The sequence below is a fragment of the Frieseomelitta varia genome, unplaced genomic scaffold (genome assembly GCF_011392965.1).
Source record: "Frieseomelitta varia isolate USP_RPSP 00005682 unplaced genomic scaffold, Fvar_1.2 scaffold_308, whole genome shotgun sequence".
Lineage (NCBI taxonomy): Eukaryota > Metazoa > Arthropoda > Insecta > Hymenoptera > Apidae > Frieseomelitta > Frieseomelitta varia.
In genome coordinates, this window is record NW_025110044.1 from 20,020 (window position 1) to 46,080 (window position 26,061).

Consider the following 26,061-nt stretch of genomic DNA (forward strand, 5'->3'; position numbering starts at 1 on the left):
TAGCTAGTACATTCGTTCGGGGATTTCAATCGTAGATTTCACTCCGGTTTTCTTTCTTTCGTATACGTGCGTACATGCGTCGAACACGAGAGTTTGAGTGGCGTCGATAATCAAGATTCAACGGTATGAAATTAGTCGAGCGTCTCGTTCGCAGCGTCCCATTCCCCTTTTTACATAACGTGGAAAGATAAGATACAAGCTGCCGTCGACCATGCTTCGACGCCCTTGGTAAATAAATTTCTACTGCTTCTTTTTCTTTATTATTTACAAAATAAATATACTGTACATTAAAATATACGTATATTCGAATCGTTCGTGCGTTATCGGTCGGCAACGTGAGGAAGCACGTACATACGGGAATAAACGACGCGTACTATGCTCGTGTTTTGATAACAAAACCCATTGCGTAACAGTCACGTGAGACAGAGTGAGGTCAAGACCATCCTGTTAGATCGAACAAGCATCGACGCGGCGCGAGCTATTGAGCGTTCGCTCTTTTCTTCTTTTTTTTTTAACGAAAGTTGCTTTCGTTTCGTCCAAGGCGAACGAGTCCAACAAGCATCGAGTAAAACGCCTACGCCACCAATCGTAGATTTATTTCACGTGCACCATTTTGGGCAGCGGCCGAGAGAAAGGAGCCACCGGGATAGTCTTCGCATTTACGCGCTATTCTCTTCCTATCGTTTAGCAGCTACGCTTCGTCTGCGACGCGTGACACGTGTGGTGATAGCGCGAGCACGTGTTACAATTAACCGACGGGGAGATCATCATTGGCGCGAGAGTGACGCTCGCGTTTGGAAGGAAGCCAAACGACTGCTCGATCATCATAGGATAATAGATCGTGTCTCTAGTCTAGTGCGGGAGATTCGTCGTCGCTTTTGAGAGGGAGAAAATTCTTGAAGAGGTTCTCTCGAAGAAGAACGACGGGATGACGAGGGTCCGAAGAGGCGAGCAAAGGAGGGAAGTCTCCCTAAGTGGAGGGGATGCGGCCAATAGTCACATTATATGCAGCCTGTTGATTCATTGGACGCAGCAGTGACAACCGCGCTGTATACAGCATCACACGTTCCAGCCGAGGTGATTGAGCTCGCTTGGTAATCTCGTTGAGATTTCCTCGATTGGCGTTATCGGCGTTTTCGTGACTGAATCGTGCAGTCTCGATCCCGTAGACTGGAAGGGAACGAACGTGCCGTGGACTACGTGAAACAAGTAAGTCTTTGTCGTCATTCGTCGTCTTTCGGAGCCTCAAACTGGCTAACGCAAGGCGTAGTCACCTGTGTTAAACCTGCGACTCCATTCGGTTTCTCTGTCGCGTTAGGCTTGTTTCTCGTGAATTCACGAGATCGTGGATTCATCAGAATAAGATAAAGAAAAATGGAGGAAAATGGGTTTAAGTTGAATCAGTTTGTACGATGTTATTCGTCTGTAGCCCATATAAATATTTGTTTCTGAAGGAAACAGTTCACCAACGAGGGAGCAATCAGAAAAAATCCACAATCTTAACGAGAAGTTATTTATCGCGCGATGTACGAAAATGTATAATTGTAATGGTGACTCCGTGGTTATCGTTTCATTCACAGACCTTCCGAAAGAGGATAGAGAAATCAACGTTGCAGAACGTTGTTCTTGATCTGTAGTGCAACGATACGATACGATACGATACGACACGTTAGACGGAGACACGTGAAAAAAGAATTCGTGTCGCGAAGAAATTAAAGGTCAATAGATACGAGGAGGCGGTGACGGTTCCAACGATACGAAGAACACACTTGTCCGCGTCTTTTGTCGGAGAAACGCGATGGATGCCACGGGACGCTGAACCGATAAATGACCTCCCATTACTCGCGCCACTACATCAATACGATACAGTCGGATATGAGCGGATAGATGACAAAACGCGCGACTGAACCTTCGTCGTCGAAGCCCTCTATTTGTTACGCACTCGGATCGTGGCGTCCAAGTTTTTACGGTCGTTCGAAACTTTCCAATATCGCGGAAATTCTCGTAAGAGGTCACGTGGACGTACGATTGTACAAATATACGTATACATCGCCAAGAAAATTATATTTTGAAAGTTGTGCCATTGCGAATTTGCTGCTTGAACGAACGAAGAAGTTTGACTTTAGAAGAATACGAATTACGATGATTTCTTGCCTTTGCAAGATAATTGCACGAATCACCTGACTCTTCTTTTATCTTTTCGATTTCTTGGATGTCGCAGTGAAATCTTGACGTCAATATGAATTTGCATTCACAAAATGAATGAATTCATATTTACGTGAATTGGAATAATATTTTAAAAATTCTATTTCTACGGAATCTTTGATACGAAGATGTGTAGTGTCGAAAAACATATGACAGAGAACACAGAGAGATCAAAAGTGACGGAACTAAAAATGTACAAAATTAGTAAGTAGAGTTAAATATAAGAAACAGAGAGTAAAAACAAATTAATAATGATCAATTATTGATGCAGAGTTCACTTGAAACGTAAACATTTTTAGTATTGCGACTGTTTTGCAACATTTTATATTACACCAACATTCAGATAACAAAGTTATCCAAAGTAAACGCAGCATCAGCAAAACTGCAGTTGCATGCTTCCGCGTGAGATGTATATATCGTATGTTAGTATAATTTTACTATTTTTATGAGCGTACGCGATGTAAGACAATTTGCCAAAACATTTATATTTCAGCTTCTTTATTTTATCAATATCAATTTTCGAACATGCTTTTAAAACTTTTATTAAAATACCTTTGATAAACTCGTAATTTTATATCTGAAAGTGGTATCACGATGCGTCTTAAAGAAAAATAATAGCACACTCTTCGTGATTAACGAAGAACTTCGTCAATCGATCGATTATTTGTTTGATTTTATCTGAGTTACATAAACTCATTAAACATGGATTAGATCGTATTGTTTAATACCAGAGGAGCAGTGGACGGATTATACATTCTGTTCGTTACGATGAAATCATCAAGACCGAGCATCCAACAAATTAAGGCAAAGTGGGTCAAAGCCATGTTGTCGAAAAACACGTGGCTAGGTCCAGTGAAACAAGCGAGAGTTACTCAAGACATTCTAAGAAACTCTGTGTTATATAATTAAATTAATAATATCATCCTTAGTTGTTCAGGATTGATAGGATTTTGTCACCGATCTAACTTTTTCAGATAAATAAAATATTATTTTTCCATTGAGGCAATTTTTCCAAGTATTAATATACTATAATTAACTTTGTTGCATCAGATTAAAGTTCTCTAGAATCGGTCTATGATTAGCTCTGACGTCTTTTGCAATAACTAATCTAACTTTTTACAATAAAACAAGGCACCAATTATGTTATATTTAGTCTAAGTTTTAAATTAACGGTTGATAAATATTACTGAATAATATTTTTAGTTATGCACGTTTGTGAAATGTGAATATTTCACATATAACCATCTAATATTATATTGTAATATATATTCCAATATAATACAATATAATATAATTTTATTACATATATATATATATAGTAATATAATTTTATTACATATATAGTAATATATATAGTAATATTATTACAATAATCAAAAGGTATTCACAAGGAACAATGTAAATATCAAAAATCTGAAGAGAACGAAAAATGTTATCTAATTTCAAATTATTTACAAAATTTGTTTCATTAAAATGAATGCATCACGAAATTCTCTATTCTTTCCCTGAATGTAGTCCAAATTTATAAAAAGGAAATACGCCACCTCTTTGACGTAGAGAAAATACAATGTGTCTTTCAATTAAATTCACAACCACTGCAAGTGTCTCGGTTACAGAAAAAGAAACACATACATATTTAAATACAGTCTCTTTATTTTCACAAATAGAGTGTGTTGCAAAAATTTAAATATTTAAATATATCAGCTTCTACTTCTCACAAATACTTCACTGTTTTCTTTGCAAAGATGACGTTAGACTCGAATGGAAATCTCATCTTTTAGCATTAGATTAGATTAGTTATAAAGGAAGATTCTTCTTACATTACACGTGCTAATAAAAAAAAAAGAGAGAAAACAGAGCTTTTTGTTTCTATCACTTAGAGCGCTTTCTGCAATGATTCTTCAATTAAATTTAATCTTTATTCGACACTCGCATGCACGTGATAAATATCTCAACGGTCTCTAAGACCCTTTATAGTACTTGCGTTAGCTTCAACGTCTACAGTAGTTAAGAGTTCACTTGGGTTATTCTCCTTGGTGACTTTATCCAAACGATCGCGCGTGGATCCCTTGGAATTTCTGAAGTGACAATGTCGTCGTTTTCGTGGTTGAAACAGGAAACGCGTCGCGTCGTCGCAGAGCAGACGACGAGGACACGTGATGTACAGTTTAGACGAGAAAGAGAGAGAGAGAGGGAGAGGGAGAGCACAGAAAAATGGCTCGGTGACTGGCTGATTAGATAGGTTTTATCTTGTTTCAGGCTTCGCGCGGCGTGGAAGAGCACACAATATCCGGAAGAGTGACCGGGTGCGGGCCTGATCGGCAAACACATCGACCGCGGCCGTCGGAGGCACACATGCTGAAGAGCCGAGGAACGACTTACCGCGTAAACGAGCTTCCATTATCATGAGGCCTTGGACCAGCAAATCCCTCGGCCTTGGCTTTCTCGGCGTGTTGCTGATCGTTTCCGGCACCACTCTCTATTTATCTTGGCCAGCTATATTCCATTATATTCTCCAAAAGGTGAGTGGAAAAAATCCTATTTACAGTCTACGCGTTTAACTTTTGCAAGCCTGCGCAGCGAATGATACAAGTTTCCTAATTTCCTATATTTAGTCCAATAAACGATATCGATCTGAATCGTTCAACGAACGAAGTGCTTCTCCTTGATTTTATGGTTTCTACATGCTGCAACAACGCAGTTATTCTATGAATGTTGACCGTCGAGATAGCCGGCGACGCGAGCCACGCATTTATTTTGAATTCATTTTCACCAGAGACTAAACGTAAATATGGTCCTTTTCTCGCTTTGCTCTTTTTCCTTCTGTCTCTTCTTTTCTCCCCGCGCGAGAACCGAGATCGGATAGCCCCGCGATTCTGGGTTATCTCGGAGATTTCATTTCTATGTAATTTATACGGCCGATTGGCCGAAGGACGGAGTTCGCTCCGCCTCTCGAAAACTTTCGTCCGTCAGGGGACACATCGGGCGATTGGAAACGGGAACAAACAGAGTAATATCCACGAGCTTTCTCGACGATGGCAATCGAGACGAAACGGGCCTTGGTAGTCGGGCAGTCTCGCTTGTGTCTCGTCGTTGTTCCCAGCGCGATTGGAAAAGTGGTTGATTGTTCAATTAATTGACATACTATGTCTTTAGTGTTGCGCTAGACGAATAATTTCTCGTTGCGGAGAAACGTGCGTAGCGTAACAACAGACTGTTTTTTCTTTTTGGTTTCTCAACTTGAGCTTGCTACGATGGTAAATGACGAATGTTTCGCGTTTCGTACACCGATTTCGTAACGATTCGAGCAAGATGTAACGAAAACCTTTGGTTTCGTAATCGCATTAATATGATAAAACTTTTGCCGCTAGGAAATACCGTTGACGCCGACGTCGAAAGCGTTCGAAGTATGGAACGACACGAGCAGCTTGCCTCCCATGTATTTCAAAATCTACTTCTTCAACTGGACCAATCCGCAACAGCTGAGGGCGCCCGGGAAGAAGCCGAACCTCGAGCAAGTCGGCCCATACGTATTCCGGTATGACTCGTTGGATGTACAGATCTAGCGATCTATTGCGAAATTTTACGACTGCGTTTATAAAAACGACTCGATACAATAATAACATGGCCAGCGTGGTATTCTCTTTCGAGTATCAATTAACTGTCAACCTTGTTCCGCGCTGTCACGGGAATCGAAGAATTATCGGACAAAAAAAAACATCAACGTTGCAGTCGAAGCGGAAACTGTGTTGCGTAACGATACTAATTGATATCAAACACAGTGTTTATAATCACGAAAGCTGGATGTCAAATTGGCAGTATCGACGACGAATGCAAATCTACCGACCGATGCGTCGAACGATGACAACGAGCCATCTTTCACGGTGGCCCTCTTAACAGACCGATCTAATCACGATAACAAAAGGAACCTCGTGCTATTTAACCTCACGATATTGACATCTTAATGAGCGGTGAAAACTCGACCGTCTCGACTAAGTCGCCGAGCGTAGGAGGGTTGCATGTTGCATAAAACAATTGCTCGTTTAATTGCTTTCTCTCGAGGCCAAGAGTCTACGAACGAGTGCTATCCGGAACGTGACGATAAACGTGACCGATGCGTGGATAGTTCAACCTTTGACAACCAATTTTTCATCGATTCCAGGATTCGTTCGGACAATGGAGCATTATCTTCTAATCTTATCGACTATTCAAACGATACCCATTGTCGGGATATTTATGTTTCTCTTCCTAGTTTTACTTACTTCGTCATCGTTAGTTTTCGAACAATAAGGATATTTCCATAAATTTTAAATATAGAGAAATACTTCTTTTCTCTTACAGTTTAAATAACCTGACGAAATATTCGCAGCCCAACTTAACTGTTAACTGTTAAATTAATTTCGATCGAAATTTGACGCAGATTCTTATTCGATCATTATTGAAATATATATACAGCAATTTCTGTTGAAAAGTATGTAATCTCCATAGTCACGCTTCAGTGCTCTTTCACAGTAAACAACAGCGTGTTCTTCTTTTTATTCCTCGTCGATTTGAGAATACAGCTCGACAACAAACTTTCCTCGTTCGAGCAAACACTGAATATATATATAATAGCTAGCTAGGAACGCCAATTTCTCACGTTATGTGGAATGTCAGCACAATCGTAACTTAATGAAAACTATGCGCAGAGATCAGAAACACACATTGCCGAAGTGGTTGAAGTTTAGCGAAGGTCGGCGAATTTCGGTTCGCTGGATCACGAGACGGGGGGGGAGTAAGTTTCGATTCGAGGCCACCGATGATTCGATATAGAATATCGTCCCCCCGGAGGGGAAGGTCGGCGCATTCGTTTGACGTTGATTTCGCCCTAATCCCGAGACGATTGCGCAACAAAGATTGCGCTGTTAGCAATAAACGAGAGATTAGACGCGCGGCAAGGTGCATTCGCGAGCCGGTTGCACTTAGCGGGGCAGCAATTGTCGCGTCAAATCGAATCAACGAAACACGCAAGGATATGTAGGCTACAAGCACGAAATCACGGCTCCTCTAATCACGAGCGCGTCGCTTAATTGAACGTTGCTTGACGGCCGCGACCCGGAGCAGCGCTCCTTTTGATTGCCAGCCGCGACCGCGTCGCTCGCGTAATTTTTGTCGTATCCCCGTCGTGTAATCCATTTCCCGCTCGCGTAATGACACGCTGTCCGTTCCGCCTCGCGCGTTGAGTAAACAACGTTACGGAAACGTTGCCGCGCCAACGTCGTTCGAATTTCCACGAACGCGTTTTCGCGCGAAACACGCTCGAATGATTTATTTTGCAGCAAATGTTACGACATAATTGGATCGCGGAAGTAGGGATAAAAATATTCCTTCAAGTCGCTTCATTGCGCGAAATTCACGCTGGCGACGCTCGAATTTCAGAGAGATCAGGCAAAAGGCGAACGTGGTGTTCCACCCTGAGAATCACACGGTGAGCTACTTCAACCGACGATGGTGGTACTTCAAGCCGGAGCTTAGCAACGGATCCCTCACCGATCGCATCACGCAACTGAACGCCGTCGCGATCGTGAGTAGATCTCTTTCTTTCCTTCCGCGGACGCACTTTAGACGCACCTTGGTCACGGTTTCTCTTCTTGCGTGTTTTTCCACAGTCGGCGAAACACAAGGTGAGATACTGGGACGGAGCGTTTCAAACAACTCTGTCGCTGATGCTGTCGGCGTCGGAAGTGCATACCACGAAGACGGTGGATCAGCTGTTGTTCAGGGGTTACGAAGACGCGCTGATCGAGCTGGGTAGAATGGCGGCGGAACTAGGAGAGGACGTGCCACCCTTCGACAAGTTCGGATGGTTCTACATGGTACGTTGGTAACGATTCGAGTAGAATCCGGGGGAACGGTTCGAAGGTTCAACGACATGTTGTCGGAGCAGAAGGTGGAGCTGAAATTGTTTATTTAAACGTGTCGAGGGCGCGCAGAAGGTCGAAGATGCGATTTGCGCTGTTGTAGCAACGGCATTGCAGCCGGCGGTAAATTATTCGCAGCGAGACTTAAATTGGTACTGAATAGGACAGGTCACGTGTAGGTCGCTGAATGACGAATGAAAAGCAATGGGAGGCATATTATGTATTAATTTGTTACGTCACGCATGCAACATTTACGGCGAACTAATCCCAACTATCCTACGTGTCAAGGCGATTTTTCTTTAACCCTTTTTCTTTTTCTTTTTCCTACGCCGCAAATCCTTGAAAAAGCACACGCAAACTCGATAAAACCGTTCAGCGATAAAACTATCAGCGGTTCAGCTCTCGTTTGCACGCCTGCTCGATCGTAGAAAATAACGAGCTGCGTGTTATCTATCGTTTCATTATCAAACATCACGATCAAAATGGAAAATCTCGACTGGAAGATTTACGAGTGTAGACTGTAGAAAATTTTAAACTCCGTTTAAATAAAAAATGAACGATGGAACATGCATCTTCCCGTTCATTTTTCATTATGTAAAGGCAACACTTCTCAATCTATCCTCGTAACAACATCTGTCGTATTGCTCCTTTAGAGGAACGGGTCCACGATGTTCGATGGCCACTTAAACATGGACACAGGTGCACTGAACATTGGCGACTTTGGTACCCTGAGGAAATGGAACGACAAGGACACCACCAGGTTCTTCAAAAGTCCGTGCAACGTAGTGGAAGGAAGCGCGGGAGAGTTCTGGCCGCCGTATCGACAGAAAGACGAGATTCTCTTGTTCTCCGGTGATATCTGCAGGTCAGTTACTCCGCGTCTGTCTGTGAAGAAAAGAATCGCGTGGCGGCGCGCTCCGTTCGCTAATTACTCTTGTGTCTGCGCGTGACAAATTAAACCTTGTCGCCAAACCTTGGACAATTTTCATCCCTCATTAACCTTCACGTAAAACACGTAAATTGGATCGTCCGGTAATCCCGTTTACGCGACAGATCCTCCGTAGGTGGAGTCAATAGGTTCGCCACTTGTTCGCGTCCGAGCAAAACGCGAGCCATCGAAACCGACTGTGAAATCGGTTCACGATCGCTTATCTCTTGCATTCTTCGCAGGCCATTAACGTTCGAGTACTCGCACACGGTCGATCACATGGGCCTAGAGGGCTATCGGTACGATCTCAGCGAGAAGACGTTGGGAAACAACACGAAACGGCGCTACCCTCACGATCAAGCAAAGTATTTCGAACCGACCACCACCACCGAGGACTTCTTCGAAGCTGAACACTCGGCAGAAGTGACGAACGCTCCCGGAGAGGATCCGGACGTGGTAAACATAGGGAACTGCTTTTGCAACGGGAAATGCACCCCCGCCGGTCTGATGAATGTGAGCGCCTGCCGCTACGGCGCCCCTGTGTTCGTCAGTCTGCCTCATTTCAACAGAGCCGACCCTACCCTCCGAGAACACGTTACCGGCCTTAATCCCGACGAGGAACATGATTTCTTCATCACGCTCGAGCCGGTAAATACGTTGAGAATTTAATCTCGTCAACGAAAATCGTCCAATGAGCACGATCCCATCTCCACGGGCTTCCCAGAGTTTCCCTCCCCACCGCTTCATCCATGTATTTTCTTCCATTTTAATTCCTTGCATGTTTCCGTCGGTTGGATTTCTGTTCACGTATTCAACCTCGGCGAACATTGCGACAATCTTCGTAACGAGATTCTTACGTACGATGCCACGCGACACGTCAATGTCTGGCTGTATCAGAGAGTGCCTCATTATCGTTGCTTATCGTCCACGTCTTAACAAACACCGGTTGTTGTTATTGGATCACTCATTTGCAGTCGGTCGTTGTTTGTCGTAATATATCGGGCAACCGTTTGTCGAGAGATATTCGAGGGATAACGCGTTTCCAATTGGCCGCGTATCGGTCATAAATAATCGAATCGATTATTTCCAGACGACCGGCATTCCATTGAAAGTGTCCGCTAAGTTGCAGATCAACATGCTGCTAGAACCGTCAAAGACTGTGTCGTAAGTACGTTTCCGACAATTAAACGGTCAGAGCGAACATCCGATTGTCGTGTTGCCAACGTTTTTTTCTTTTTTTTTTTTTTTGGTTTTTTTTTAACCGAACGAACGAACAAACAGATCTAACGAGATCGACACACTCTCATCGTAGATTCCCATTCCAGGCTTTTCAGATCCGTACCGAACGTTTACTTCCCAGTGATGTGGTTCGCGTTGGAAGTCGACGCACCTGACGAATTTGTCGACGGGCTGAAGAAACTTCTGTCCCTGCCGAACGTAATCGTGTACGCTAGCGTGGTCATGATCCTTGCGGGGTCGCTCATGGTCCTCACGGTTGCTGTGTTGTACCTCTTGAACAAACAACGCGCAAACTCTATGACTACTGACAAGGTAATCGACGATTAATTTGAACTTTCAATCGTTCGTAGCTTTAAGCTCCTCTATTTGTGTTCAATGTGCACGTTACTCGTTACGCGAGATGAAAAACCGATTGCCTCCTGCTGTTTACATGGAAATTTTGACAATTTGTTGTCGAAGATATTCGTAAATGTAAGACTTTGGAGTTTTTCAAATTTTCACATCGTATACGGGATATTTTTATATCGTGACAAGATATGGAAAAACAAATAAACTCGATTGGAAAAATTTGCACGTAGTCAATTGCTAACACTGTAGTTCCACGGTATTTATTTTGAAGTAGAATATTTATTCAATTGCGTAGTAACAATTTGGTAAATATCTTTTTGGCAATAAGAATAAATTCTAATTTTCCAATAACACCGACGTTATTGTAGAATGAATTTGTAAAATCTAGAACTTGCATAAAAATGTACAATCTAATCATGACGTTAGAATTTAATTAAATAAACATTATGCTGTATTTATATTTTCAAATATTAATAAATATTTTTTAATATTACATTGTATTAAATATTAATAATAATGTTATATTTATTTAACGCAAGTATACTCGCATGTAGCTATTAAATTGACAGATTAAGAGTATAATAATTATGACGATTTCGTGTTTTACAGAATGTCAAGCAAGAGATATTGGCTCCCGCGGACAAATCAGAACTGATTTACTTGGATAAAAGCAACGGTGGCGACGATATGCACGTTAGAAACGATCGTAAATTATATCCTAACTCGACTGAATCCATCAACGCGGATCTACAGTCAAAGCTTGAGGATCAAAAATAGAGGAGAAGAAACAGAGTGTCTATCAATGAATCTAGTCGATCGAGCGTGTTCGACGGATAGCGTCGATGCGGTTAACGATCGGAGGTTTCTCCTTTTACGATAAGATGTCCAAGTATTTGAATGCGATGTCGGTGAAAACCGGATCCGAACATTTCTGGATTTCAGGCAAAATCCATCGAATTCCTACGAGATGGTTTATCTGTAAAAAAACAATACAGATATCCTAGGACGTTTTACGGGTGACGTTTCGAGTCCACGAGCCACTGATACAATTTCTTATCATTTTCAGCTAAGGAACCTTGTGTTTTTGTATTGTCTGACGTCCTCTAGAACCAAAGCGAAGCGCATATAACCAAGGTTCGTACCTTGGTTTAGTTGTAAAAAAAAAAAAAAAAAAAAAAAAAGAAAAAGATGTCGGCTAGATCGATACATTCCCCATCTTTGTGTCATTCAATTAAAGTCAAACGTAAGACTGATGAAAGCGAAAAAGTCACGATGCTTAAAATTAACGTTGGTGCAATTTCAATCGAACACCGATCGATATGTTTCTGCTCGGTTTTCGCAATAAGCGTGATTTGACGTGTGGATGGGACCAAGGAATTACCGAATCCTAGACATCAGTTATTGCTCATGAATATATAAGTAAAGAAAAACGGAGACAACGAGTCAATAAATGGCACACTTGTGACGAAAGTGACACAACTTGGGAAAGTGTATTTCCAGAAAAAGTGAGAAACAGTTTCTGCAACAATTGCAGATTCTTTCGTGCAATTCGAAAAGTCACAACAAGAAATATTCACGAGTCAATCATAAAAATATAAATCACTTTTCATTCAAAATAAAACTTTAATCGCGCAAATATTAATAATTTTTTATTGAAACCATCAATTTCATCGGTGTAATATTATTACGATATTATGAATCAAACTACTCCACTGACTGAAAGTTTTGATAAGAAAGATATGCCTATAAAAAAAAAAGCATAATTGACACTAAATTTACAGAATACAACGTATTATACGAATCAAGATGAACGACATAATACAACTTTGCCTGCCATGTTACAAAGATAAAGTTGGACTTTTTTTAAAAATCTCTGCAAACATTCTCAAAGTCCATCGTCTTTCGAGTTATGTCACCCTCGTCACAAGTGTATGATATGTAATAGGTGCCAAACTTTCGCGCGGTTACGTCGTCGATTAGCGTACGACAAATAATCATTTTATCGCCAATATCAATGTTCCTGCTGTTCGAAAAGCCATTTCAGTGCCAAAAACTCGACGGGAAAGCTGTTAAGTTTTTTACTCGTTTATTACTTGTCTTTAAGATTGCCACGAGCGTCAACGATTTATAAACATATATGATCAGTATATGATCAGACGTGATAGATAGATGCGAGGCTTAAATTAACACGTTCCGGTCAAATGCAATTATCGTGTAGTTGTAATTCCATTCAGTAATTATTATAAACACACGGTAAAAGCTTCTAATCGTTTCAGATTTTGTATGGTATTTTAATAAAAACTCTCAACTGTTGCCACGTTGCACTAATCAGGCATCCCGCATCGGTTTCACAAAAATCGGATACGAAATCCTTTGAAAGCAAAAAAATCATTCGCGACACTCTTGGGATTAACTTCCTTATCGTCGATGAGTAACCACGCACGCGGACTCATCGAGCGTTGATAACAACGAACGACACGCTCGTCATCTATTTTTCAAATTTCTAAAAAAGATCAATTGAATTTTTCATCGCGCCGAGTTGATCGTTTCAATTTGAATAAAGCACGAGGAAACGTTGTACCTTTGTCTATAGCGTGAATTTTTTCTGAATACTTTTGCAACAGTATATATTTGCACTCCGGATCGCTTTTCCTAATTTTTTCTGTTCAATGTTATCTCTACCAGCGATTAGATTTGTTTCTGAAAAATCCATCATTTGCCGAAGACAAATTCTCTCGAGTTCCGTGGAAAGTAAGAAGCTAGCGACTCTCTATCTCTCGCGCTCGTCAGCCTTGCTTTTCAACTGCTGGTAAAAGATACACGTTGCTCCGTATTGATCCCGACGCTTATGTAACGCTCTTCGTTAACATTAGCGATGCTTAACATCTGACACCGCAGTGGCACGAGCATGCGATCGATGTCGATTGCGATTCATCGTCGAGGAGTTTTCGAAATCCCATCGAGTCGCTCTAGGCCCTAGGTGGAGTAGTAGAGGCGTTTACAAGGGCCAGCAAGGAGAAGAAACGTACCACGGTAGGCGATCCACAAATATACGATACGCGCGATAGTGGGGACGACATTACGTTGTAGCGAGCGAATATAGCCAGAGAATAATTCATTTACGATCCGATAAACCGGCGAAATGAATGATTCAGCGCATTCAGCGATGAAACAGTAACGGGCACGCGTTAAACAACGGACAACAGCATATGCAATCGTTGACCCCGACCAATCTGAACCACGCGAGTCGTATGAGACACTCGCGGCAAACGTCGCCTCGGTTGCAAATTAATCGAATGGAAATGAAGACGCCGCTAAGAAATTAATTACGCCGCCGTGGGTTTCTCGCGGGTGTAATTCCTTCGCGTTTCTCCGCGCTCGCGGTAGCCTGGTGGAGTGCCCTGAGAATCAATAACCGACGAAGCGTCGTACGTCTCTCCCGTCTCTTGCATGCAGACGCTTCTCTTTCGAATGGAATATTTCGCTCGCGAGACGACTCCGGAGTTCTCATCCGCGATTAGGAGCACCGTCGTGCTCGAGCCGCCGACAGCTCCGTGTTACCGTCTTTGTTTGCCCTTGATTTCTTTGAAACGGGCGGCGGTATCGTCTTCTCCGAGCGGTGGGAAGAACCGACGAACGAATGCATAAGCAGACATCGGAACGTCTAATTGTCACGTCTGCCGGCCCGTGTCTTTCGATTCCGTGGAGGAGGACTTTAAAGAGGATAGCTCGCGACAAGTGCTCGCGGCAGACGGCGAAAGAAAAAGACTTGGCGTGTAACGGGCAAAAAAGAGAGAGAGAAAGAGAGGAAGAGGGAGAAGGAATGGAAGAGAAACGAGGGGGGAAACTTCGATTCGCGCTACAAAGGAGAGTATTCCCCATTGTCTCGGGGAAACTCCCATTTTTCTATTGTATCTCAACAGCGTCGGCCCTGAGTACAGGGTGCGCGCAAGTATTGGCGCATCCACACACGTATACACACACACACACACACACACACACACACACACACACACACACATACACGCACGCCCACGGTGAGCCAGCGACGACCTGGAAAATTTGGAATGCGCCGATGCATTTCCATTTCCTTGCTCGCGTGGTCCGCTCCGCTCTGCTCCGGAAACGAGTCAAGGACAAGTCCAGAGTTATGGCCGATTCGCAAACGGCCGACCTCAACGACGAGGCTGCTTATACCGAATGTTTGTCAAGTTCCAATCCCGGAAGAATATTTGTTGCGAGAGCTTCCCGTAGATTACGCAACACTTATGAAAAATCAACATTCGTCTTTAGTCAGAGGTTTTGTCCTTATCCCCTCCCTCCCACCCTCCCCCTTCGCTGCCATCTATCACTTGCCTCGATCGAACTTTAGAGTTCGCGCGAGTCTGAATAAAATAACGCAAACGGTCATTTCCTCCAGCGTGAAGATTAGAAGAGACCAAAGAGAGCGGAGCAAATTTCCCAAGAGTTTCGCTCGGTTATTTCGTCGAAGCAAGCTCGTGCATCCCCTCCGTTTCGAGCTGCCGAACTTTCGGGAGCATCAAAAAGAGCCGCAATTACCACGGCTTGGTAAATATCACGTCCTTTCCGCAAAAATCGCGTGACGACCGCGCAAGAAATTAACCCATCAACGAGGCTGACCTCTCGTTCCGACAGCCACCACGGTCCACCCATAATTACGCTCCTCTTCTTCTCTTTCACTTTTCCTTTCTTTCTTCGCGTTCGTCTCGTCAAGTGGTTAACTGTTACCACTATTGGCAAAAACAAAGCTGATAAGACTGACGAGTCGTTCGATAAATTATCATCCACGTCGTTCAACGTTGTTTTTTTATCGAGGAGATCTGTATCTCTATCTTCATTAAACCTACGTGATTATTGTAATTAATCGTTTTCGAACGATTAATCTTTCAAGAGGCGTTCATATCGAGAAATTAACTAACAATAAGTGATAAAATCCATCGAGTGTACGGTTCCTCGACTCGATATGCACGCTCGACGTTCAACCAGCGAGATAAAAACTAGTTTTTTTCCGTGGACTCGCGTCACGACTCGGCTGGCGCATAAATTTGCTAACACGTCTGTCTATGCAATAACAAAGAGTCGCGAACCGTATTGATGACTCGTCGTTTCGTAAATTTCCTTCGAGCTACGCCACGACGGAAAAGATAGACGAAGAAGAAGAAAGAAAGGAAAAAAAAAAAATACACGAGAGGCAGTGGAATCGAAGCGACTGAAAACGATGGCAGAACGTTCTGCGAAATTGGCACTGCTCGTTTACCCTCCCCGATCGCGAACCCTCGACAGATGTTTCAGGCCTGACCCCTCGGCCGATCCGAGAAACGACCCCTGTCGTCGGGTTTATGGTTCGTTTAGGGCTCGCGTGCCGAACACATGTCGCGTCGAGTGGCAAATTTTTCGTCAAACTGCGGCCGGCTGCGTTTTAAAATGCTAATGACAGGGCCGCGCGCGTGTCGTAATTGCTCGAATCTTTTCGTGCACGAAACGAAACTCGAGTCAACGCACGTCGACAATATTTATACCAAAATTGCAATATTTTCTCAGTTTTAAGTACGTCTGAGTGTAACCCAGGCAAAATAGAAACAAAATCAATCGATAATTTCTATCCAGTGATATCGTGGCGACGAGTTCAAAAGGAAAACGAAAGCGACGAATTATTGTACACGGTTCGGGTCGCTCGTTATGGTCCGCAATCAGTTGCCAGCGCAAGTGGTTGAATAATCTCGCTTTGCGAATTAAAAATGAATCAACGCGTCGGGGACAAATAAATGGAGAGGGTAGTTAGGTTGCATCGTGGCATTCTCTTTCGTCGAAATCACGATCGACACGTCCACTCGGGTATCCCCGGCGGGATTTTTACGATAACAGGCCTAAGCGATACCGTTTCACCGGCAGGATGCGCGCGTCTTTCACAACCGTTTCGCTTTGACGCGGTGCATCGAGGTTTCGAGGCGAGCGTGATCGCCCAAGCCGAAAAATGAAACCTTCCAACAGGACGGGCGATTAATCGGGAACTATCGATTACTCGAATCGGGAATGCGCGTGAGAGAGTAGAATGAATCCGGGGTGGATGATGTATCGGTGGTCGCGGCGGGTTAATCGACGAAAATTCGCTTCCGTGACTGCTCGCGAATATGTACATCGTTTCACAAATATATATACATATCGTTTGCACAGATGCTTCGACTACCTGGCGCACGTCGTTCGAGGGCCTCGATCCGATATCAATTATACTCGTTGTTTGAACAATTTTCTGATAACGCGCCATCTAGTTTCGTCGAGCTTCGCTTTACCTCTCTGGTCTTGCGCCAGCAACGAAGCAGTCGAATTCGCTGCAAAATACTATGAGCTACATGGTTAACGCACATGGCGTAAATTCCCTCCGCCTCTGACGACCTTCGATTCGCTGCATACGTGCTTCATCGTTTGGACGCGTCTTCGCAGCGAGAAAGAACGTTAGAACTTCGGGAGACGAGAATCGGCAGGAAGAATTTTCGGGAGTCGCATGGAAATCAGGAAATTGAATTTAGGGGAGAGTGCGTGGTGTGGCGTACCGGAAACGGGCAATAAACGCGCGGCGCGCTAAACACGCTGCGAGTCCTTTCTTTCTGCGAAGCGGCTTCTAATTCGATCCACGCATCCTGCCCCTGTTCGCGCATCGAGAGGGAGAAAGAACGAGCGTAGCAGCTTCTGCTCCCCCTGATACCTGCTCCTCCCCCTTCCCACGGTTTGTTATTCACGCCACGTTTCACCGACTGTCTGGGACCGTGAAGTGTCTGGGACACGTGTGCGTGCCATGGGTCCTGTCCTGTACGCGTTGCGAGAAATATAGGCAGGAACGGAGCGGTGCGGCCGGCGCGAAGCGGAACGAAGCGGTGTGGAGCGTAGTGGCGCGGTGTGGCGCGGCGGCAGCTCCGTGCACGCGGCTTCGTATTGTATACGGTTGGATTTCGAGGATCGATCGACGCCACGGGACGACAGTCAGTCGTTTCGAGGCTGCCGAGTTGACCGGGTGTCGTTGAGCAACCAGAGCCGTACCGGTTCTGCCCTCTCCCTCTTTCTTTTCCGAAGTAGCCAGCCTGTTTGCCGTTCGGCCGCACGCTGTTCGCGCGCGCCTATCTCATCGTCTCGCCTTCTCTTTCTTCTCTACGCGTGCACAGTGTTCACCGCGAGGGACCATGAAGAGTGTCACGACAACCACCGCCACCAGTCTTCTCTTCCTGGCGCTGATCCGTAAGTCTCTGCACATTTCTCTCCTTCGCTCCGCGATCAATCGCGATCAATCGCGGCGCGGAATTGTTCTCGAAGCTCGTGCCCGCCAGCCCGTGTCCGCGATCCGTTTATACTCGATCGCGATCGAGATTCGAGAGGAAACGTGGGATTTCGTAGTGTGTCGCAAATTGGCGCAATTAAGCTCGCGGCTCGCGGATTCGTTGGTTTGAAAACAACGACGCAGAGGATTCAATGTTCGGGCTTGCTCGTTGTATTCTCTCGGAACGTCTCGGCAAAAGGAGGTAAAATTCTGTCCGCTTGGAACCCCTTGGCTGATCAATCGATTTTCGTCCGATATGCACGCTTCAAATCGCTGACGATTCTCCGCGTTTCGACAGGCGAGACGAAATCTCTCGCGTGAGAATACGCTCGAACGTTTTCGATTTCATTTCGCACGGCCGGCAAACCGCGAGATTAATCAATTGATTCTTAATGCTCCGGCTCGTTTGTTTGTCGTTCCGTCGTTCTGTCGTCGTACACGCTGGAGGGAAAACGCGATTAACTTCGAAAAGCAAACGTACACGCTGGGCGTAACCTGGTTCTCACTTGCAACAATCCTTCTCCTACGGCTACCTTCCTTCCTCGTGTTCTTGCCCCGCGATTCCGCTTCGTTTTCCGCCGGCTTATCGGTATTTTCCAGCGCTTTTTAACCGCGCAACGCGGTTCTTTGTATCGCGGACCCCTCTTAAAAATAGATTACCGTTCCATTGGATATGCGAACCAGCGTACCGCGCAAAAATAGTACGTAAATAAGCTGTTTATAGCGTTCCTCTTGCCCTCTCTCGTCGTTCACTCGTCAGAGAATAAACGTTCGGGCTCGATTGATCCCGCCAGTTCTCCGTGAATGATGATTCTCGTCTCGGCAGACAGAATTCGTCAGAGAACTGGCGAGAGGTGGAAAGTATTTTCTCTGCGAGGCGCGCAGTTATCGTTCTTGCAGCAACAATCGTTATCGTCGAAGACGCTTCGCGATCTGGCCGAGAAAAGAGGAAGGAAAGGGAATCATCAAGAGGAAAGATTTCCTGCTATCATTTTTTCACAATATCATCGGCCAACGGGCTACAGCTTTCGAACGCAAGCGATACAACGAGACAACAGTCTTTGTCCTTGTTTTGTTCCCGAAATTCCGCTTCTTTTCTCGTAGCTTCGTTTAACAGCTCGTCGTAATTCGCGAGCAAATTGAGACGTTGACGCTCGAGTGTATTCACGGATGGACAAAGGGGCACGTCTGCGAGATTCCCTGGATAATTACGCACAGGGGTGTAGAGACGATCGAGATAAGCACGCAGACAATTAGCGGTGAAAAATTTAATCTTCGCATGACCGTGCCCCATTAACGACGTATTAATAGTTCTAATTAGCCTAATTGACCCGGTCCCGGATCGATACGTGAAATTTTCTATTTAACAACAATAAATATGAGGTGCGCGTTAGCGGAATAATTAACGAGCTACTGTCACTTATAAACGGGCTATGGAAAGCGTCGACACGGTCGCGTATCGTTTGCTGTAAATATTATTAGAGATCCCTGGAAATACAAAGAGAGAGAGAGAGAGAGAGAGAGAGAGAGAGAGAGAGCAACCGCGTGACATTGCGCATTCGTGACCACGGATGGATTCTTGAAAATTGAATGTCACCGTGTCAAACGGATTTTAGTAGAGCAGAAATTTAGCAAAAAAATAAATAAATAAATAAGTAACACACCGAGAGAAAGTTGTCGACTACGACTGCCAGCTAGCCAGCTAACGGAAATAACGAGTCAAACGAGAGGAAAGCAGCACGGACGAAAAATGGTACAACGCGCGCGCGAAAAAAAAAAAAAAAAAAAAAAAAAAAAAAAAGAAAAGAAAACTCGACGATATCGATTGTCTTTCGTAACCTTCTACAACCAAGTTGTTAATTGTAACGCTAATAATGGCGTCGTCGTTTTCAATTCCACGGAATCCGGGATTCGTTTGCGTAAGGCGTTACACTGTTTACCGAGTTAGGTAGGGAGGCTTGCACTCTTATCTACGTATATCAAGCAAAAGTGACTCATACGGTGTAACCCTCGATAGCGTCTTATCAGTCTCGAGAGCCGTGTTCCAATTTCGATAGAATAAGAAAAATACTAATGTAAAAATATTTGTCCGTGATAAAGTTCACGTCGCGTAGTCATAGCCGCCTACCTGATAACGGATATAACAGGAGCTTAGAGTCGTAACGTGTCGTTTCGCGTGTAAATTTAAGCGTCATTCCCGGCGAAATGATGATACGTGATACGTCCTTCGCAAGTATGGAGATTATGGATGAAATCCGGATCGCGTTGAGAACGATTTCACAACGAGACGTGAGCAAAATGAGTTCCATCAATTTTTCGCGAACCTTGATCGTATTTCTTCAGATGGTATTGAACGTATCCGCGATACACACGTGTACACGATGTATATTTGCTCACGAAAATGCTTAGTCTCGTTGCATAAGCGGCTGCCCACCTGATTTCGGACCTGTCGCGTGAAAAATATCGAAGATAATTCTTTTGATGACGATACTGCCGGTATCTATAACTAGTTTCTATACGTGAGCATCGGTTGTTTGGACAAGGATTATTCGGTGAAGTGTTTCAGTGACTCGGGATACGCGACCGAGTTTCGAAACACGGCTGATATATCGGAACGAGTTAGGCTTACCTGGTGATACGCGATGTGGCACGAGTCGAATTTAAACACTTGCGCTGGCAACTGATTGACAACTTGGACCATAACGAGTGACATATTATTATACAATAATTCGTCCTCTTTTTGAATTCATCGGTATATCACTGGATAGAAATTACTAAGAAGTAATAAGTTTATTATTTGTGTTGCCTTACTTCATACTTCAACATACGCAAAACTGAGAAAATGTTGTAATTTTGGGACAAAAGATTCTCGGCGTGCGCGTGGCACGTTTCGCATTCCAGCGCAAGAGGTTAAATCACGCGACTTATCTAAAGGCAGATATCACCTTTTGATTGCGAAATCGCGATAGGAGCGGGCCTGGAACGTTTTCGAATCCTTTCTGCCCGGTGTCACGTATCACGCGGTACCAACAAACTTATATACAGTATCGCATCGTAGGAAATAGATCACGCGTATATAATCTATCGCGTTATTATCGTATCAAGACTACTTTGTCATCGGCAGGGTAGCGGAGACGTCTCTTTTAAGCTTGATGGCGCGAGTTTTACGATGCGTCAACGTCGACGAAGCCTCGGCCACGACGATTTCTCATCGGATCGATGTTTCATCGATGCTTGATGACCTTGTGGGAAATTCTACGGGGCTGGCTTGCAAAGTCCTGGCTACGGACGTGTTTGTCGTTGCATCGGCGACGTTTCATCGCACGTCCATCAAATAAATTGCGCGTCAAATAAATTAAGCACAGTCGATATTTAAAGTGGCTCGTGTGTTTATCGTTTATAGCGAGCGTATCTACGCGGCGGAAAGGTACTGGCGTCGAGACTGACGGACACGATCGGGACCTTGATTTTCGCTGAAATCCGATCGGCGATTACCGTGGAAATTGGAATTTCCGATAGTTTAGCTGCGAATGGAAGTCGGACTCGAGCCCCGTGTTCGATTACCGTTCAGCTATAAGTCAGAGAGTCGTCCAACCGGCTCGATACCGGCCACCATTCCGGCAAATTCCGCCGGAAATCCGCGCGTCTGCGAAACTCCGGTCTAAGCTCGTGGAAAGTAGCCGAGGGCTGTGCCAACTAGTCCGGTCCCGTGACTACTTTACCGGCGTAAAAGCAGCTTTCACTTGAGGGGACCGAGTTGCTGTTTAACTCGTACATCGGTGTCCCTCGATAAACAAAGCGGAAGTTTCACCGAACTCCCGACGAGAAACAAACGTGATCATCGTCTCGAGATCCTCGAAATTCGCGACGAAATGAAAACTATCGTATTCGATATTTCCCAGAAGGCGAGACATACCGTCTAAACATGGTGAAACTCGACGAAACGAAAGTTCGACCGTGTACTTCAGTTTATTCTTACTTCAATTTCAATTCGTTCTTGTCGAATGACTCACAATCAGAGGGGAAACGACTTCTCATCCGGCGAAGGAGGAAAGCACGACGAGCCGGGAATGAATATCACGCGAGGATGACGCATTATCAGAAACCGTCGTACTTCTAGGAGACAAACGATCGATTGTTCAGCCAATTAGAGCGTCGTTGGTGTGACTCGTGCTCGTTCGAGGTCAATCTCGCCTCGAACTCTAGGCGTGTGCTGCTGGTGTGCCGGTTCAAAGAACGGGCAACCATTCTAGAGAGGAAAGAATGGGCCGGTGTTGCATTCTTCTTGGTAAAGCCTGGTCGACGACCGATTCCCCGACGCGTCGTCCACTGTACGGAATCGATGACTTGGAAACGAAAAAGTCGGTCGGGAAGTGTCGCAGCAGAGATATTCGCCGCGAGGACGGATTTCATGGAAAACGGACTCGCGGATGCAGAAATCGCGATAGCGGGATTTTAAGAAGGCGTCACTACCCGCTGCGCTTGCACTTCTTCGTTCTCGGTACACTCGCATAATCGCGCGACCACGGGCCCTCTGTATTATTTATAACTCGAATAAAAGACCGGTCGATAGAATATTCTCCTTTTTTTTCTTTTTTTTTTTTTTTTATATACCGGCTATTTCTCAACACACCGACGGCACACTGTCACACCGATAGTTTTCACGCGCAAAGCGCGGCACACCAATATTAGATCTCGCTCGATCTCTGAAAATAACGCTGCGAGCAACTTCTCGGCAAATAAAACTTTCTCGAAAAGAACATACCGTTTAAGTTCCCCCGAGACCGTTTCTCAACCGTGTTTAACGCGTTTTCCAAGAATCGACGAACAAATCTGATCATTTTTTTCGGTAACGTCGATCTTCACCGTCTTGCTCCACGTGTGTTTAAAAAAAAAAAAAAAGAAAAAAGAAAAAACAAGCAAACCAACGAGCGAACAGTTTTCTCTCGCGACCCGATAACCGATCGACCAACGCGTAGAACCAATCCTCCCTGCACGCGTCCGCTGAACCGGAAACGGGTCAGTTGGAACTATTGTATCGGGAATTCGTCCCGTATCGATTTGCTCGAGTGAAATTTGCTGGATATCCTGGATAAACTGCTACGTTTGCAAACGACACTCGTTTCGGAATCTTTGTTTCGAACGATAGGTCGTCCGGCAACGCGAAACGAACGAACCAACGGGCGGCGGTAGGAGGGGAAGAGAAGAGTGTCGAGAAGTCGAAGTTGTTGTTTCTTTTCATCGTGTTTCCGAGCAGTCGCGTAAACTATCCCCGACACAATGGCGAAGAAGGTAACGACGGTAACGAATGAATGTGATTATCGATCTTTCGAGGCACAATGAGCGAAGTAGGGCGAGATTCTCCGTCATCCAACCCCTCCCCCAAAAACCTCTCCTCCGGATCCTCCTATCCTCCGCTGGTTTGCTAGGAATTCACAGTCCGCTCAATTATGGAGCGACCCCGGCGAATATTGGGTCAAAGGTCGAGTGGGGCCTCGAGAATATTAATGCGGAAAGTCTCGCGTTCACCTTTAACCAGACGGCGACGTTTGCCTGTTTCAGAAGCTGCCATGTGCGCAAATAACGGCACCGTGGATGTGGCCACCTTCTTTCCCCAGATCAACGGCAATCTCACCAAGATCGTCTGGGCCCATGCCGTCAACAACAAGTCCAAACTCGAGAAGGTGCTCGACACAGGTAGGTCGATCGCGTAATTGAAGTGGTTTCGCTCCACTCTTGGCTATCTCTTGACGAGATCTCGATGACGATGAATAGATTGGTCGAGGCGACGTTACGCAGCGCTTCGCGATGAAATTCCGTCCATCTATCGACCAGCTTCGCGAAAATATTCCCGAGAGTCGCGATATCGTGTTCGAGCCTGTGCGTCTCGCTCCGTCGGCTTTAATGCCGTGCGAGTGGCACATCTCGAACGATACTTGCACCGCGTTTGGTTACCAAGCAACGCGAGAGACTTAAATCGTGTTCTCAAGATTCGGGATTGAATTTCCAACGTCCCGTCGATAATTAACATCCGATTAACATCCTTCCAAACGCGAGATAACCGCGAGCAATTGGCGATCAGATGCGAAAAGAACGCAAGATACACAAGAGACACAAACGATGAAAAGTTTATTTCTCTCAAAGAATCTCGTCAAAGTGTCGCTTGCCTTCAGCGAGTCGCGCAAGCTCGATTTTAATTATCGGCGTTAAACGCTTCGAGCGGTTTCAACGTACGGCCAAAGCGATATCTGAGACACGCTTTGTCGCGATATTTTAAAGAATTTTTCACCGCCGCAGTAACCTCATCGCGTTTCTCAAACGTACCACCCTCCTCTACCTTCTTCCTGTCTCTCTCCCTTTCGTACCCGAAAGCTGCATGCAGCTTTGCTACAAACTTGCCTCTCCTGTTTAAAGCCGACATCATGATGCTGGAGGCGGACGTTACGATAGCAGCGAACAGTACGACACCGATAATGGCACATCCGCCGGCAAACTCGAGCGACCTAACTCTGGAGGAATTCCTCGACAAGGTGATCGCGAAGAACGTTAGCAAGGGCATCAAGCTAGACTTCAAGAGCATCGAGGCCTTCAACGCGAGCAAGCCTATCTTGGACAGAGTTCGCAGCAACGTACGTATCTCGTCCGTTGTATTTATAGACCGACGTGTGCATCTTTGCGGAGTCCTTCGCGCCTCGTTTCACCGATCGCCACCGTCAAACGGTATACCAGAAAGCGTTGGCGGTTATTTTTGCCTCGATTACCGATGGCCACGCGTTTCTCTCGATCGGGAATTCTTCGCAGCCTGTTTGTAGCCTTGCGTTGCCAGTATCTGCATTTTTCTCCCTTGATGTTAACCGGCTAGCTTCTCCCTTCGCAGATCAAGTTCCCCGTATTTCTCAACGCGGACATACTCGCTGGGCCAGGGAACGCGACTGTCGTGCCAGTCAACGCAGAATCTTTCCTCACGGAAGCCAAGACGTATCCAGAGTACACGCTGTCGGTCGGCTGGACCACCAGGTGAGAGCGAGAAATTCCAACGCCGAGTAGTAGTATAGTATACTACCAATGGTAGCAAAACTCCGAGGGATGATTTCGAGATTTCTCATCGATTCGCGTTTCAGGTACGACGCCAAGGACAATATCACCGAGGCTCGATACACGGAGAAGCAAATTCAGGAAATGATTGACACCGTGAAGAGGCAGAAGATTACCCAGCCGATAACTTACCCGGTAAGAGCCGGTCTAGCCGCGAACGACATTCAGGTGATCAAGTCGCTGTTGGAGAAGAGCTCCGAGATGAAGAACGCAACCCTGACCGTTTGGTCGAGCGAGGGCGACAAGGTCGACCCGGAAAAGTTATCGCAGCTGATACGCGAGGTCGGAGTGAATAAGGTGTTCGTCGACGTGCCGCAAGATCTGTTGAACAAGCTTCGTTACTCCGGAGCGTCAAGCGTCAGCGTCGCTTCCGTCGTGATTACCGTCACCTTCATCACCGCTTTCCTATCGACGATATTGTGAACGGTTTGAACAATTCTCGTCGCGTTTCGCGTATGCTCGTGGGGCTTGTTGAGGGACGGAGGATTGGGGATTTTTGCCCCACGACGAAGGAAAGATGCGAGAGAGATTGACGAAACGCGAGCCGAATCGCCGATCAACGATCGTCAAAATTTCGTAATCAAAAAGCATTCTCGATTTGCAAACGATCGGACGTTCCCCGTTAGAGTATCGATCGTGAACGTGTACTTTTTAGCGTGTAAGCTTTATTCGCAAACGTTTTTTCTAAGTATTTTAAGGAAGCTTTCTTAGGAATACGATACGATTCCCACGTCGATCGCGACGCGACGCCCCTGCTTTGCGAGCACTTGGACATCGTGCCCATTGCTTTCTTCCGTTTTCCAAACAAAACGGCTGTCTTCTTCCGATCTTCACTCGTCGACCCGTTTTTTTTTTTTTTTTTTTTTTTTTTTGTAGATTTCTATGATAGAAAAATGCGGCGAGGCGCTTGTTTCGATTCATTAAGCAAACGTATTAAAACGATTAGAGTAGGATATAACATACCGGAACGGCGTTACGATAGTTGGGCCATGTCATTGCTCGATTTTACCGATAAT

General features: G+C 45.1%; 2 protein-coding genes across 3 annotated transcripts; both read left to right on the forward strand.

Moving 5' to 3' along the window:
• Window positions 1–1,017: 1,017 nt before the first annotated feature.
• LOC122529779 (protein croquemort-like) lies at window positions 1,018–12,933 on the forward strand. The gene is made up of 10 exons (XM_043656212.1): window positions 1,018–1,209; window positions 4,465–4,727; window positions 5,577–5,743; window positions 7,624–7,768; window positions 7,854–8,060; window positions 8,759–8,970; window positions 9,276–9,681; window positions 10,124–10,197; window positions 10,359–10,584; window positions 11,230–12,933. The coding sequence occupies exons 2-10, from the start codon at window positions 4,611–4,613 to the stop codon at window positions 11,395–11,397; spliced, it is 1,722 nt and encodes a 573-aa protein (XP_043512147.1). The 5' UTR covers window positions 1,018–1,209; window positions 4,465–4,610; the 3' UTR covers window positions 11,398–12,933.
• Window positions 12,934–13,402: 469 nt separating this feature from the next.
• Window positions 13,403–25,850, forward strand: LOC122529780 (protein FAM151B). 2 transcript variants are annotated; one of them, XM_043656214.1, is made up of 6 exons: window positions 13,403–13,429; window positions 13,494–13,653; window positions 23,513–23,647; window positions 24,365–24,579; window positions 24,828–24,967; window positions 25,072–25,850. In XM_043656214.1, the coding sequence occupies exons 3-6, from the start codon at window positions 23,521–23,523 to the stop codon at window positions 25,466–25,468; spliced, it is 879 nt and encodes a 292-aa protein (XP_043512149.1). In that variant the 5' UTR covers window positions 13,403–13,429; window positions 13,494–13,653; window positions 23,513–23,520; the 3' UTR covers window positions 25,469–25,850. The 2 variants fall into 2 exon arrangements, with proteins under 2 accessions (XP_043512149.1, XP_043512148.1); XM_043656213.1 differs by lacking the exons at window positions 13,403–13,429; window positions 13,494–13,653 and adding an exon at window positions 17,634–17,871.
• Window positions 25,851–26,061: the final 211 nt, after the last annotated feature.